The sequence below is a fragment of the Tamandua tetradactyla genome, chromosome 20, assembly GCF_023851605.1.
Source record: "Tamandua tetradactyla isolate mTamTet1 chromosome 20, mTamTet1.pri, whole genome shotgun sequence".
Lineage (NCBI taxonomy): Eukaryota > Metazoa > Chordata > Mammalia > Pilosa > Myrmecophagidae > Tamandua > Tamandua tetradactyla.
Window position 1 is genome coordinate 17,414,385 of NC_135346.1, and position 16,453 is coordinate 17,430,837.

A 16,453-nucleotide genomic window follows, 5' to 3' on the forward strand; every position below is an offset into this window, starting at 1 on the left:
TCATTATTCCTTTTATGTCTATAGGTGGAAGTACTCTGCTTCTCTTTCCAATTCCCCTTGGCACTGGGGATTTGTTGGTGTTTACCGAAATGGGGGATATATTTTTACTTTATCAAAATTAAAATCTGAAACCAAAAATAAGTTCATTAACCTTCGACTGAACAGCTGGATTACAAGAGGGACCAGAGTTATTTTTATTGATTTTTCATTGTACAATGCAAATGTGAATCTGTTTTGCATCATCAGGTGAGTGATTCAAAACCTCCTTACTAGTATATTGAATTTAAAAAGCATACAGAGCCTGCATTAGGGTTTCTAGTTTGTGCATGCTTGTGCCAAGGTTAAATCATAAGCTTTCAAATAAATAAAATGTAGTTCTGCCAATAATGAGCAAAAGAATTGAAGGAACATCATATTAATTGTTTCATTATTATTCCTGCATGTTTTCAGCAATGTGAACATACAATGTTAATTTTGTGCTTAAGATATATAGTCCTTTATTTCTTGTCATTCTGGAGTTGCACAGGTCTAACATTTAGTCTCGATGATTTGTTTCTGAAAATCGGATCATTAAAATCTCTTGGTGTCCTTTCAGAATAGTTTTCTTTATTAAATTATTCACTTTTGTCTCAGGATCAAACAATTTAAATTTCAAACAATATGGAATAATAGCCAGCATCTTAGAAATTATTAGAGCCTGTAGTATTTTGCAAAAATGGTCCCAATTCTTTGCATCTTTGTCAGGTAACTTTGAAGAGCTCTCACACCACAGGGAGGATACACTGCTCAACCCTTAACTCTTGGCTCATCCATGCGATTTGTTTTGGCCAATGTGTAGCAGAGGTGATGCACGCAAAATTTTGAAATGAGTTTGTACATTAGAATTTACTCTCTTCCAGCTCTCTCATTGCCATGAGAAGAACATACCTTCTCAAGGCTTGCTTGTTGGACTCAGGTGGAGGATGAGAGACATGTAGAGCAGAGACAACTAAAACTCAAAATGAGTGGTTCTAACATATGGCAGATACCTTAGTAAGACTACCTGAGGTCAGTTGAACCCACTTGGATCAGCTGAACTGTGCAGACATAGAAATATTTATTGTAAGCCACTACATTTGGATGTGGTTTGTTATCTAGCAAAAGCTAATTGATACGAGACCTTTACATTAGTCCTGATTGGGATAAAGTGAAAAGCGCAAGTCATTTCTGTATACTAAATAAGAGAGGAGGCATTGGGATAACATGTTTAAAGTCATATAAAGAACTTCTCATAATACCAGATTAGGTCCAGAAATCTTGTTTCTCTGTTTTACAGTTATCCTATGTTACCTTCTTTATAAATGTCAGATTTTGAAACTGTTATCTGGTGAGAATATTCCAGTACCAAAAAAATTTTGCCAAAATCTTCAGACAGGAGTAATTACATTGTGATCTAAATGCTGGCTCTTTAAATTACCAACAATTCTTTATTATTTGAGTTTGTAGAGAGAATAACCCTAAAATATTTTTATATTTAGGGTTGGAATTAATTTTTATACCTTTATTTGCATATAGATCTTTGTATCCAACATCCAGTGGCTAAAATAAACAAAACACATTTTGTTTAATAGAATGTGACCTTGACATTTAGAAGAAATGTCTCTGATAAGCTACAAAGGTTTATTTCCCACCTCTAAAATAATCAAGAATTATTTATTGTAGGGGGAGTCCTGACCAATAACAATAATAACATTTTCTTGAACATCATCTCATTTTTCTATGGAGATAAATTGGTATCCCCCATTATGAACAAGCAATCTAAACTTAGAGTAGAATGTTTAGTTAAAATCATATCTTTCTCATTTACATTGGTCTTTGACTTCTGTGAATATTCAAGGATACAAAAAAGTAAAGTGAAGCCTTTAAGAAATAAGGAAATCCATTACAAAATTGTAAAGTTGAACATGACCTGAGAAAACATTTTATAGAAAGTAACTGATTATCATTTGAAGGTCATGCCACTTCTGATTAGAAATTTCATTCACAGTGAGTTAAGTAAAAAAATATAAAGCTTGAAATACACAGTTACTTTTACAAACTTAATTTTGCAGATTGGTGGCAGAATTTCCTGCAACTGGAGGAATACTTACTTCATGGCAGTTTTACTCTGTGAAGCTCCTCAGATATGTTAGCTACTATGATTATTTTATTGCTTCTTGTGAAATCATATTTTGTATTTTTCTTTTTGTCTTCATAACACAAGAAGCCAAGAAGATGAAAGAATTTAAGTTTGCCTATTTCAAAAGTATTTGGAACTGGTTAGAATTACTACTTTTGGTGGTAAGTGTATATCCATGTGTATGGCTGAAGGGGATCACATCTGATCCTACTAATGAAGGAGGTGGAAAAGCAGTAATTTTCTATTCATCCAGGACTTATTTTAAAAGCTACAAGTAGGAATCATAAAATAAACTTTCATTGTATGGTGTGCCTTCAAAAGGGAGAAGTCTAACTTTTCTGATTGGCAACTTGGGAGGACCAGCATAACCTCAGAGGAATAGGTGATTCTCTGGGTATAAAGGGTTTAATGTTCATAGCAGATCTCATCCCCACTCATGGATCTTTTTAGGAAATTCCTTTAAAATGCACTCTTCTGTGTTGCTTAAATCTGCTTTTCACTTGACATTGAAATTTGAAAGAATAGGCAAAAGGCAAGCTTAGGCAGAATACTGAGGGCAGGTAAGAGTTTGAGCAGCCAGAGAGTATCTTGCGGGGACAGGGGACACCAGGATTGGGGGAATAGTCCCCGAAAGAAGCTCCAAAGATTGTCAATAGTGGCCACTGGGGCATGCTGAAAAAACACAGAGACACAGGCAGGGCAGGACATATGGTGAGAGCTTGGTTAAAGGAACAGTCAACAAACAACATTTCTGGTTCATGCAATCTTTCACCTTTGGTGGCCTTTAGTTATAGCCAAACCAATATTTAAACCTGGTTTCCCTAAATCAGATTTGGAAGTTTCTCGAAGGGTGCCCCTACCCTCTGGTATCCCCAACAATGTCATAATTTAGGGCATAAACGTGTTTAACTATCTAGGTATTTCAGGCAAAGGAAGTTAAAGGAAATATTTCATGACCTTTATGAAGCTCTGATACCTAAGATATTTATGTTGTGTGTTATTGTAACAAACTGAAAGCAGATGGAAATCACACATAAACAGCATTTGAAAGCAGGTTCCACACATCTGCAGTTTGAATGTTCAATACAATTTATTTGCTTGCTGAATTGCAGCTTCCAATATAACTAATGCACAATAACCAGGTCCGGGAACACAATACATTTTAAAGGTAGAGGATATCAAAGTTTTTAAAATCCATCAGCCTAAGAACCACTGGACTGCAGGGCGATACTTTCTAAGGAGGGAACTCTAAAGGCAGATGTGATATGGCATCAGTAGAGGAGCTAAAGCCCTTGGAGGTGGAAGGCATGGGTCTGACTGCAGGGTATTAAAGAAGGCAGCAATGTTGCAGCATGGGCTTTGCGACTGTGAGTCAGACTCAAGGTCATTTGGCCTCAGCCTGACTCTGGTCAGAAGTGCAATGACCGGCACTAACCCAATCCATATCGTTTCTTCACACAAATGTCTAGTTATCGCTTTTTACAAAAAGGTGTTTTTCTCGATTTATTTACATTCTGAGGCCAACCTGTTTACAAGTTTTCGGGATTCAACATCATTAATATAATTTTAATACACAACAACTTGATTCTGAAATCTTCTGAAAGTATTATCTAAGGGTTCTGAAAGGGTTTGTTTTTTAACTGTAAATTTATTTTCCTATTGTGTTATATGATGGAAAATATTAAAATTTTAGGTATCATGTGGTTACATGGAGCAGAAACCCTTACTGTCTAGTCTGAGTTGTATAATCATATAATATATTTGTACTTTTGACTCAAAGAAACAGACAGCTAGAGTATGATGGCCAGGCAATCACTATTTTTCTACTTTTATGATAATTATGCTGCCATAAACTTCTATAAGTTGAACTTTACTTCCTTTTATATAAAAGCCTATGTCCTACCTCTCCTTTCCTTTTTGTTAAACTTTTGATGGGTTTTTTCATGTGTTTCTACATAGGCTATAAAGATTTAGAGATAGAAATAGTCTCTAATTTAACTCTTCTTATTTTCCCATTTAGTTGTGTTTTGTGGCCATTTCCTTCAACATATACTGTAATATACAAATTTTTTTCTCACTTGGACAGCTGTTGAAAAGTACTGAAACATATTCAGACTTCTATTTGCTTGCATACTGGCATATGTATTACAACAATATAATTGCTGTTACCATCTTCTTTGCATGGATAAAGGTATTTATATTTTATTGTACTACATAATACAACAGTGTAGTGGCATAAGGGGAATTAAAATACAGAGTTGCAAATAAAAAAACCAAAATGTTTCCTCAGCTATAAAATAATTTGGCCTTGTAGTGACAGTTAGCAAATCTTCAACATCTGCTAGCTATCACTAAACACCATCTTTAATTTGAAGACTTCTTCAAATTAATTTAACTTACTCTAATTATAATTTTTGATATTGTTTTCCATTTCAATTAACTTTGTTCTTTTTCAGATATTCAAATTCATAAGTTTTAATAAGACAATGTCTCAGCTGTCATCAACCTTGTCCCGTTGTATCAAAGACATAGTGGGATTTGCCATCATGTTTTTTATAATATTCTTTGCTTATGCCCAGTTAGGATTTCTTGTTTTTGGATCTCAGGTTGACGACTTCTCCACTTTTCAAAATTCCGTGTAAGCTCTAGTATAAATGTAATTATATTTATTAGTTTTTAACAAAAATTATGGAAAAGCCTATCATAAATAGTAACATAAACTTTAATAAATCTAAATTTGGTTTCATATTTTCATTGATGGCTAAATATGTCACACTTATAAAGAAGGGCTTGACATTACAAGATTCAAATGGATGGTTTTCACTTTTGTATTACTAGTTTGAGTTAGACAAAATAATTTTTCATTTTTCATTGAAAGTGAGAAGTTTACCTAAGATAACAGAAATTGGCCTCTGTGTTTCTACAATATTTATTATCTGGGGAAAATAAATCTTAAGACTTTTCTTTGGAGGCCTCCATTTTTAGAATCCTTTTAACTGATATGGACCAGATTGTCCTTTGTTGATATTGCAAAGAAGTATTTTAAAAACAGCTTTATATGCATAAAGCAATCACTAGTAGGCAACAAACAAATATAATTGGGTAAAATCCATAAAATCTTCAAGCTTTTTTTTTAACAATGAAATATTTTCATAAATTTATTCTCCTTTTTGGGTAGGGAAAGCATGTTCTATCTGTATAAGAAAATTATGACAGTCTAAAACATCAATCCTCAAAATATGTTCTATGGAATTCTAGGCCAGGATTGTCTGGGGGGAAAATGCTTTATATTTAAATAAATTTGGGAAACTGCATCACTTTCTTGGCTAAATTTGCATGCATATTAACATATGGCTCTGAGAAGTCCGGTAATAAACTGTTATGTTTTAGTTAAGAATACCTCAAACGACAAGAAACGAATCCCATTTACAATCGCAACTGAAAGAACAAAATACCTAGGAATAAATTTAACCAAAGAGACAAAAAACCTATATAAAGAAAACTACAAAAAACTGCTAAAAGAAATCACAGAAGACCTAAATAGATGGAAGGGCATACCATGTTCATGGATTGGAAGACCAAATATAATTAAGATGTCAATCCTACCTAAACTGACCTACAGATTCAATGCAATACCAATCAAAATCCCAACAACTTATTTTTCAGAATTAGAAAAACCAATAAGTAAATTTATCTGGAAGGGCAGGTTGCCCCGAATTGCTAAAAACATCTTGAGGAAAAAAAACGAAGCTGGAGGTCTCGCGATGCCGGACTTTAAGGCATATTATGAAGCCACAGTGGTCAAAACAGCATGGTATTGGCATAAAGATAGATATATCGACCAATGGAATCGAATAGAGTGCTCAGATATAGACCCTCTCATCTATGGACATTTGATCTTTGATAAGGCAGTCAAGCCAACTCACCTGGGACAGAACAGTCTCTTCAATAAATGGTGCCTAGAGAACTGGATATCCATATGCGAAAGAATGAAAGAAGACCCATATCTCCCACCCCACACAAAAGTTAACTCAAATTGGATCAAAGATCTAAACATTAGGTCTAAGACCATAAAACAGTTAGAGGAAAATGTTGGGAGATATCTTATGAATCTTACAATTGGAGGCAGTTTTATGGACCTTAAACCTAAAGCAAGAGCACTGAAGAAGGAAATAAATAAATGGGAGCTCCTCAAAATTAAACACTTTTGTGCATCAAAGAACTTCATCAAGAAAGTAGAAAGACAGCCTACACAATGGGAGACAATATTTGGAAACGACATATCAGATAAAGGTCTAGTATCCAGAATATATAAAGAGATTGTTCAACTGAACAACAAAAAGACAGCCAACCCAATTACAAAATGGGAAAAAGACTTGAATAGACACCTCTCAGAGGAGGAAATACAAATGGCCAAAAGACACATGAAGAGATGCTCAAAGTCCCTGGCCATTAGAGAAATGCAAATCAAAACCACAATGAGATATCATCTCACACCCACCAGAATGGCCATTATCAACAAAACAGAACATGACAAGTGCTGGAGAGGATGCGGAGAAAGAGGCACACTTATCCACTGTTGGTGGGAATGTCAAATGCTGCAACCACTGTGGAAGGCAGTTTGGCGGTTCCGCAAAAAACTGAATATAGAATTGCCATACGACCCAGCAATACCATTGCTGGGAATCTACTCAAAGGACTTAAGGGCAAAGACACAAACGGACATTTGCACACCAATGTTTATAGCAGCATTATTTACAATTGCAAAGAGATAGGAACAGCCAAAATGTCCATCAACAGACGAGTGGCTAAACAAAATGTGGTATATACATACGATGGAATATTATGCAGCTTTAAGACAAGATAAACTTATGAAGCATGTAATAACATGGATGGACCTAGAGAATATTATGCTGAGTGAGTCCAGCCAGAAACTAAAGGACAAATACTGTATGGTCCCACTGATGTGAACAGACATTCGAGAATAAACTTGAAATATGTCATTGGTAACAGAGTCCAGCAGGAGTTAGAAACAGGGTAAGATAATGGGTAATTGGAGCGGAAGGGATACAGACTGTGCAACAGGACTAGATACAAAAACTCAAAAATGGACAGCACAATAATACCTAATTGTAAAGTAATCATGTTAAAACACTGGATGAAGCTGCATCTGAGCGATAAAAAACAAACAAACAAACAAACAAAAAATACCTCAAACGAGAGGGGTCAAGATGGCGGCTTAGTAAGGTACGTGCGTCTTAGATCCTCCTCCAGAGCAACTTCTAGGTGAACAGAAACAGTGCAGAACAGCTCCCGGGGCGACGCAGGGAATGGACACACGGCGTACCCCAGTCTGGACTGGCTAGTCTGACTGCGAGACTCGGCTGCGGTGAGATCCCCGAGCGGCGCGCAATTTCCCAAGCAGCGGCAGCTGTGGCGGCCGGAGCTCCTCCCTCCCTCCTTCCCGGGCCGGCTGAGAGTCTCGGAGAGGCAAATTTCCCAAGCCGCGGAGGTTGGCGCCCCTCTTTTGTGGGCGGCTTCCTTGACCGGCTACGAGTCTCGGATCAGAGGGCTACCCAAGCTGTGGTGGCCCTCCCCCGCGGGCGGCTTCCTTGTTCGGTGGTGAATTCCCCAGACCGCGGCGGCTGGTGACCAACGCCCCTCCCCCGTGGGCGACTTCCTGGTCCAGTGGAGAATTCCCCGGGCCCGCTGCGGCCGGCGACAGTGGCAGGAACTGGGTCCAACCAAACACCAATAGGGGAATTAATAAAGGAGCCACAGGGTCCCCTCAAGCCGCGGTGGCTGACGCACCCACCACGCGCGGCCCCCCGAACCAACTGAGAGAATTGGATCGGAAATCCCCAGGCCGCGGAGATCGATGACGGGGCGATCCCTTCCAAACACGTGAGACAAACGTGTGCCACGAGCGCCACCTACTGGGCAGGATAAGAAAAACAGAACCCAGAGATTTCACAGAAAAATCTTACAACCTTGTTGGGTCCGAAACCCAGGGAAATTTGACTAAATGCCCAGACGCCAGCAGCAGAAGATAACAGTCCATGCTCAGAAGATTGAGAATATGGCCCAGTCAAAGGAACAAACCAATAGTTCAAATGAGATACAAGAGCTGAGACAACTAATGCTGAATATACGAACAGAAATGGAAAACTTCTTCAAAAATGAAATCGATAAATTGAGGGAGGACATGAAGAAGACATGGGCTGAACATAAAGAAGAAATAGAAAAACTGAAAAAACAAATCACAGAACTTATGGAAGTGAAGGATAAAGTAGAAAAGATGGAAAAAACAATGGATACCTACAATGATAGATTTAAAAAGACAGAAGATAGAATTAGCGATTTGGAGGATGGAACATCTGAATTCCAAAAAGAAACAGAAACTATCAGGAAAAGAATGGAAAAATTTGAACAGGGTATCAGGGAACTCAAGGACAATATGAACCGCACAAATATACGTGTTGTGGGTGTCCCAGAAGGAGAAGAGAAGGGAAAAGGAGGAGAAAAACTAATGGAAGAAATTACCACCGAAAATTTCCCAACTCTTATGAAAGACCTAAAATTACAGATCCAAGAAGTGCAGCGCACCCCAAAGAGATTAGACCCAAATAGGCGTTCTCCAAGACACTTACTAGTTAGAATGTCAGAGGTCAAAGAGAAAGAGAGGATCTTGAAAGCAGGAAGAGAAAAACAATCCATCACATACAAGGGAAACCCAATAAGACTATGTGTAGATTTCTCAGCAGAAACCATGGAAGCTAGAAGACAGTGGGATGATATATTTAAATTACTAAAAGAGAAAAACTGCCAACCAAGACTCCTATATCCAGCAAAATTATCCTTCAAAAATGAGGGAGAAATTAAAACGTTCTCAGACAAAAAGTCACTGAGAGAATTTGTGACCAAGAGACCAACTCTGCAAGAAATACTAAAGGGAGCACTAGAGTCAGATACAAAAAGACAGAAGAGAGAGGTATGGAGAAGAGTGTAGAAAGAAGGAAAATCAGATATGATATATATAATACAAAAGGCAAAATGGTAGAGGAAAATATTATCCAAACAGTAATAACACTAAAAGTTAATGGACTGAATTCCCCAATCAAAAGACATAGATTGGCAGAATGGATTAAAAAACAGGATCCTTCTACATGCTGTCTACAGGAAACACATCTTAGACCCAAAGATAAATATAGGTTGAAAGTGAGAGGTTGGGAAAAGATATTTCATGCAAATAACAACCAGAAAAGAGCAGGAGTGGCTATACTAATATCCAACAAATTAGATTTCAAATGTAAAACAGTTAAAAGGGACAAAGAAGGACACTATATACTAATAAAAGGAACAATTCAACATGAAGACATAACAATCATAAATATTTACGCACCGAACCAGAATGCCCCAAAATACGTGAGGAATACACTGCAAACACTGAAAAGGGAAATAGACTCATATACCATAATAGTTTGAGACTTCAATTCACCACTCTCATCAATGGACAGAACATCTAGACAGAGGATCAATAAAGAAATAGAGAATCTGAATATTACTATAAATGAGCTAGACTTCACAGACATTTATAGGACATTACATCCCACAACAGCAGGATACACCTTTTTCTCAAGTGCTCATGGATCATTCTCAAAGATAGACCATATGCTGGGTCACAAAGCAAGTCTTAACAAATTTAAAAAGATTGAAATCATACACAACACTTTCTCGGATCATAAAGGAATGAAGTTGGAAATCAATAACAGGCAGAGTGCCAGAAAATTCACAAATACGTGGAGGCTCAACAACACACTCTTAAACAACGAGTGGGTCAAAGAAGAAATTGCTAGAGAAATTAGCAAATACCTCGAGGCGAATGAAAACGAAAACACAACATATCAAAACTTATGGGACACAGCAAAGGCAGTGCTAAGAGGGAAATTTATTGCCCTAAATGCCTATATCAGAAAAGAAGAAAAGGCAAAAATGCAGGAATTAACTATCCACTTGGAAGAACTGGAGAAAGAACAGCAAACTAATCCCAAAGCAAGCAAAATGAAAGAAATAACAAAGATTAGAGCAGAAATAAATGAAATTGAAAACATGAAAACAATAGAGAAAATCAATATGGCCAGAAGTTGGTTCTATGAGAAAATCAATAAGATTGATGGGCCCTTAGCAAGATTGACAAAAAGAAGAAGAGAAAGGATGCAAATAAATAAGATCAGAAATGGAAGAGGAGACATAACTACTGACCTCACAGAAATAAAGGAGGTAATAACAGGATACTATGAACAACTTTACGCTAATAAATACAACAATTTAGAGGAAATGGACGGGTTCCTGGAAAGACATGAACAACCAACTTTGACTCAAGAAGACATAGATGACCTCAACAAACCAATCACAAGTAAAGAAATTGAATTAGTCATTCAAAAGCTTCCTAAAAAGAAAAGTCCAGGACCAGACGGCTTCACATGTGAATTCTATCAAACATTCCAGAAAGAATTAGTACCAACTCTCCTCAAACTCTTCAAAAAAAATCGAAGCGGAGGGAAAACTACCTAATTCATTCTATGAAGCCAACATCACCCTCATACCAAAACCAGGCAAAGATATTACAAAAAAAGAAAACTACAGGCCAATCTCTCTAATGAATATAGATGCAAAAATCCTCAATAAAATTCTAGCAAATCGTATCCAACAACACATTAAAAGAATTATACATCATGACCAAGTAGGATTCATCCCAGGTATGCAAGGATGGTTCAACATAAGAAAATCAATTAATGTAATACACCATATCAACACATCAAAGCAGAAAAATCACATGATCATCTCAATTGATGCAGAGAAGGCATTTGACAAGATTCAACATCCTTTCCTGTTGAAAACACTTCAAAAGATAGGAATACCCCACCAGAATGGCCATTATCAACAAAACAGAAAATGACAAGTGCTGGAGAGGATGCGGAGAAAGAGGCACACTTATCCACTGTTGGTGGGAATGTCAAATGGTGCAACCACTGTGGAAGGCTGTTTGGCAGTTCCTCAAAAAGCTGAATATAGAATTGCCATACGACCCAGCAATACCATTCCTGGGAATCTACTCAAAGGACTTAAGGGCAAAGACACAAACAGACATTTGCACACCAATGTTTATAGCAGCGTTATTTACAATTGCAAAGAGATGGAAACAGCCAAAATCTCCATCAACAGAAGAGTGGCTAAACAAACTGTGGTATATACATACGATGGAATATTATGCAGCTTTAAGACAGGATAAACTTATGAAGCATGTAATAACATGGATGGACCTAGAGAACATTATGCTGAGTGAGTCTAGCCAAAAACTAAAGGACAAATATTGTATGGTCCCACTGATGTGAACGGACATTCGAGAATAAATTTGGAATATGTCATTGGTAACAGAGTCCAGCAGGAGGTAGAAACAGGGTAAGATAATGGGCAATTGGAGCTGAAGGGATACAGACTGTGCAACAGGAGTAGATACAAAAACTCAAAAATGGACAGCACAATAATACCTAATTGTAAAGTAATCATGTTAAAACACTGAATGTAGCTGCATCTGAGCTATAGGATTTTGTTTTGTTTTGTTTTGTTTTTACTATTATTACTTTTATTTTTTTCTCTATATTAACATTCTATATCTTTTTCGGTTGTGTTGCTAGTTCTTCTAAACCGATGCAAATGTACTAAGAAACGATGATCATGCATCTATGTGATGATCTTAAGAATTACTGATTGCATATGTAGAATGGTATGATTTCTAAATGTTGTGTTAATTTCTTTTTTTCCATTAATTAAAAAAAAAAGAGAGAAGGGGTAATTGGAGCTGAAGGGATACAGACTGTGCAACAGGACTGGATATAAAAACTCAGAAATGGACAGCACAATACTACCTAATTGTAATGCAATTATGTTAAAACATTGAATGAAGCTGCATGTGAGGTATAGGTTTTTTTTTCTCTCTATTATCGTTTTAATTCTTATTCTGTTGTCTTTTTATTTCTTTTTCTAAATCGATGCAAATGTACTAAGAAATGATGAATATGCAACTATGTGATGATATTAAGAATTACTGATTGTACATGTAGAATGGAATGATTTCTAAATGTTTTGTTAATTTTTTTAATTAATAAAAAAAAAGATAGGAATACAAGGGAACTTCCTTAAAATGATAGAGGGAATATATGAAAAACCCACAGCTAATATCATCCTCAATGGGGAAAAATTGAAAACTTTCCCCCTAAGATCAGGAACAAGACAAGGATGTCCACTATCACCACTATTATTCAACATTGTGTTGGAGGTTCTAGCCAGAGCAATTAGACAAGAAAAAGAAATACAAGGCATCAAAATTGGAAAGGAAGAAGTAAAACTATCACTGTTTGCAGACGATATGATACTATACGTCGAAAACCCAGAAAAATCCACAACAAAACTACTAGAGCTAATAAATGAGTACAGCAAAGTAGCAGGTTACAAGATCAACATTCAAAAATCTGTAGCATTTCTATACACTAGCAATGAACAAGCGGAGGGGGAAATCAAGAAACGAATCCCATTTACAATTGCAACTAAAAGAATAAAATACCTAGGAATAAATTTAACTAAAGAGACAAAAAACCTATATAAAGAAAACTACAAAAAACTGCTAAAAGAAATCACAGAAGACCTAAATAGATGGAAGGGCATACCATGTTCATGGATTGGAAGACTAAATATAGTTAAGATGTCAATCCTACCTAAATTGATTTACAGATTCAATGCAATACCAATCAAAATCCCAACAACTTATTTTTCAGAAATAGAAAAACCAATAAGTAAATTTATCTGGAAGGGCAGGGTGCCCTGAATTGCTAAAAACATCTTGAGGAAAAAAAACGAAGCTGGAGGTCTCGCGATGCCGGACTTTAAGGCATATTATGAAGCCACAGTGGTCAAAACAGCATGGTATTGGCATAAAGATAGATGTATCGACCAATGGAATCGAATAGAGTGCTCAGATATAGACCCTCTCATCTATGGACATTTGATCTTTGATAAGGCAGTCAAGCCAACTCACCTGGGACAGAACAGTCTCTTCAATAAATGGTGCCTAGAGAACTGGATATCCATATGCGAAAGAATGAAAGAAGACCCATATCTCCCACCCCACACAAAAGTTAACTCAAATTGGATCAAAGATCTAAACATTAGGTCTAAGACCATAAAACAGTTAGAGGAAAATGTTGGGAGATATCTTATGAATCTTACAATTGGAGGCAGTTTTATGGACCTTAAACCTAAAGCAAGAGCACTGAAGAAGGAAATAAATAAATGGGAGCTCCTCAAAATTAAACACTTTTGTGCATCAAAGAACTTCATCAAGAAAGTAGAAAGACAGCCTACACAATGGGAGACAATATTTGGAAACGACATATCAGATAAAGGTCTAGTATCCAGAATATATAAAGAGATTGTTCAACTGAACAACAAAAAGACAGCCAACCCAATTACAAAATGGGAAAAAGACTTGAATAGACACCTCTCAGAGGAGGAAATACAAATGGCCAAAAGGCACATGAAGAGATGCTCAAAGTCCCTGGCCATTAGAGAAATGCAAATCAAAACCACAATGAGATATCATCTCACACCCACCAGAATGGCCATTATCAACAAAACAGAACATGACAAGTGCTGGAGAGGATGCGGAGAAAGAGGCACACTTATCCACTGTTGGTGGGAATGTCAAATGCTGCAACCACTGTGGAAGGCAGTTTGGCGGTTCCTCAAAAAGCTGAATATAGAATTGCCATACGACCCAGCAATACCATTGCAGGGAATCTACTCAAAGGAATTAAGGGCAAAAACTCAAACGGACATTTGCATACCAATGTTTATAGCAGCGTTATTTACAATTGCAAAGAGATGGAAACAGCCAAAATGTCCATCAACAGACGAGTGGCTAAACAAAATGTGGTATATACATACGATGGAATATTATGCAGCTTTAAGACAGGATAAACTTATGAAGCATGTAATAACATGGATGGACCTAGAGAACATTATGCTGAGTGAGTCTGGCCAAAAACTAAAAGACAAATGCTGTATGGTCCCAATGATGTGAACAGACATTCGAGAATAAACTTGGAATATGTCATTGGTAACAGAGTTCAGCAGGAGTTAGAAACAGGGTATCATAATGGGTAATTGGAGCTGATGGGATACAGACTGTGCAACAGGACTAGATACAAAAACTCAAAAATGGACAGCACAATAATACCTAATTGTAAAGTAATCATGTTAAAACACTGAATGAAGCTACATCCGAGCTATAGGTTTTTGTTTTGTTTTGTTTTGTTTTTACTATTATTACTTTTATTTTTTTCTCTATATTAACATTCTATATCTTTTTCGGTTGTGTTGCTAGTTCTTCTAAACCGATGCAAATGTACTAAGAAATGATGATCATGCATCTATGTGATGATCTTAAGAATTACTGATTGCATATGTAGAATGGTATGATTTCTAAATGTTGGGTTAATTTCTTTTTTTCCGTTAATTAATAAAAAAAAAGAATACCTCAAACTTAGTCATCCATAATACTTTTACTTGATCTTTTGAAACTGACATAAGGAAATATCTTCAGTTTTCCTTTTTGCCCATCCACATATAAATACTTGAAGTGTCAATTAGGTGAAAATGTAGAATTATTTTTTCTGAAATAATCTTTACTAAATCATCAGCAGAAAGAAGAGTGGATGGACTAGGAAGCATGAGGCTATAATTCTATTTTGAGTTCTATTGGCAGCTGCCTAACTTTTTTTTTTTTTTAACTTTTTTTTCTTTTTCCTTTTTTTTGTATGCTGTATGGTGGGGTCACACTGCATTATTTTTCCATGCGAGTATCCTGTTATTGCAGCACCATTTGTTGAATTTTTTGTTTGTTTGTTTCTGCTTTACTTGTTTGTTTTTTGGGAACTGCATGGACCAGGAATCAAACCCAAGTCTCCCACATGGCAAGCAAGATTCCTACCACTGAACTACCCTTGCACCCCCCAGCTGCTTAACTTTTATAGATGTTAATTTCCTTATATATAAAATGTAGAAGATAAATTGACCCCCAAAAGCCCCTTCAAACTTCAAATGATCTATAATTTAAGAAGTCTAATTAGCTTATCCTGAGTGAATAATCATTGTAGTTCCAGTACCTTCTTAGTTCTTTCCTAGGATTTTTTTTTTAATCTTTAGTTTTTATTGAGATATATTCATATACCATATATTCCATCCAAAGTACAAATCAGTGCTTACAGTATAATCACCTAGTTGTGCAATCATCATCACACTCAACTTTAGACCATTTTCATTGCTCCAGAAAGAAAAATATCAGGTAGACATAAAAAAAGAAAACCAAAACACCCCATATCCTTTCCTCCCCCCATTTTTGTGTCCTAGTATTGGTGCAGTACACCTGTTACTGTTGATGAAAGAATATTAAGGTAGCCTGTTAACTGTAGCCTGTAGCTTGCCATAGATAATTTTCCCCCATATACCATTCCATTATTAACTCTTTGACAAGTGTTGTACTATTGTACTCATTCATGTAGGTACTTATTGGTATTTGTAATGTAAATTGGTGATATACATGACTCTAAACAACCCATTTCAACCAAATTCACCTGCAATTCAACACTATTATTTTAATCCCGATAACAAGCTACCCTCACCTCTATCTATTCCCAAACATTTAAGTTCAACCTTGTTAAAAATTTTTACCAAACATTCTAAAAAGAACTAACACCAGTCCTGCTCAAACTCTTCCAAAAAATTGAGGAAAAAGGAGTACTACCTAACTCATTTTATGATGCTAACATTACTCTAATACCAAAACTGGGTGAAGATGCTATAAGAAAGGAAAACTACAACCAAATCAATAGGCCAAGCTCTCTATCTTGGGGTTTGCCCCTATGAAACTTATCCCTGCAAAGGATAGGCTAAGCCTACTTAAAATTATGCCTAAGAATCACTCCCAGAGAACGTTTTTTGTTGCTCAGATGTAGCCTCTCTCTCTCTCTCTCTCTCTCTCTCTCTCAGCCAGTACAACAAGCGAACTCAGTGCCCTCCCCCCTTTACATGGGACATGACTCTCGGGTGTGTAAACTTCCCTGGCAATGTGGGACAGAAATTCTGGGATGAGCTGGTACCTGGCATTAAGGGATTGAGAAATCCTTCTCAACCAAAAAGGGGAAGAGAGAAATGAGACAAAATGAAGTGTCAGTGCCT

General features: G+C 36.5%; 1 protein-coding gene across 4 annotated transcripts in view; it reads left to right on the plus strand.

Annotated features, from left to right (window-relative positions):
* Window positions 1-16,453, plus strand: part of PKD2L2 (polycystin 2 like 2, transient receptor potential cation channel) — a 55,588-nt gene that overhangs the window by 6,982 nt on the left and 32,153 nt on the right. For 3 of the 4 annotated variants that reach the window (XM_077138562.1, XM_077138564.1, XM_077138565.1), the window contains 4 exons: window positions 25-246; window positions 2,091-2,319; window positions 4,179-4,349; window positions 4,615-4,796. In XM_077138562.1, coding sequence (XP_076994677.1) covers window positions 25-246; window positions 2,091-2,319; window positions 4,179-4,349; window positions 4,615-4,796 — 804 coding nt within the window. The remainder of the gene's footprint in view (window positions 1-24; window positions 247-2,090; window positions 2,320-4,178; window positions 4,350-4,614; window positions 4,797-16,453) is intronic. The other variant, XM_077138563.1, reaches the window with a different exon arrangement.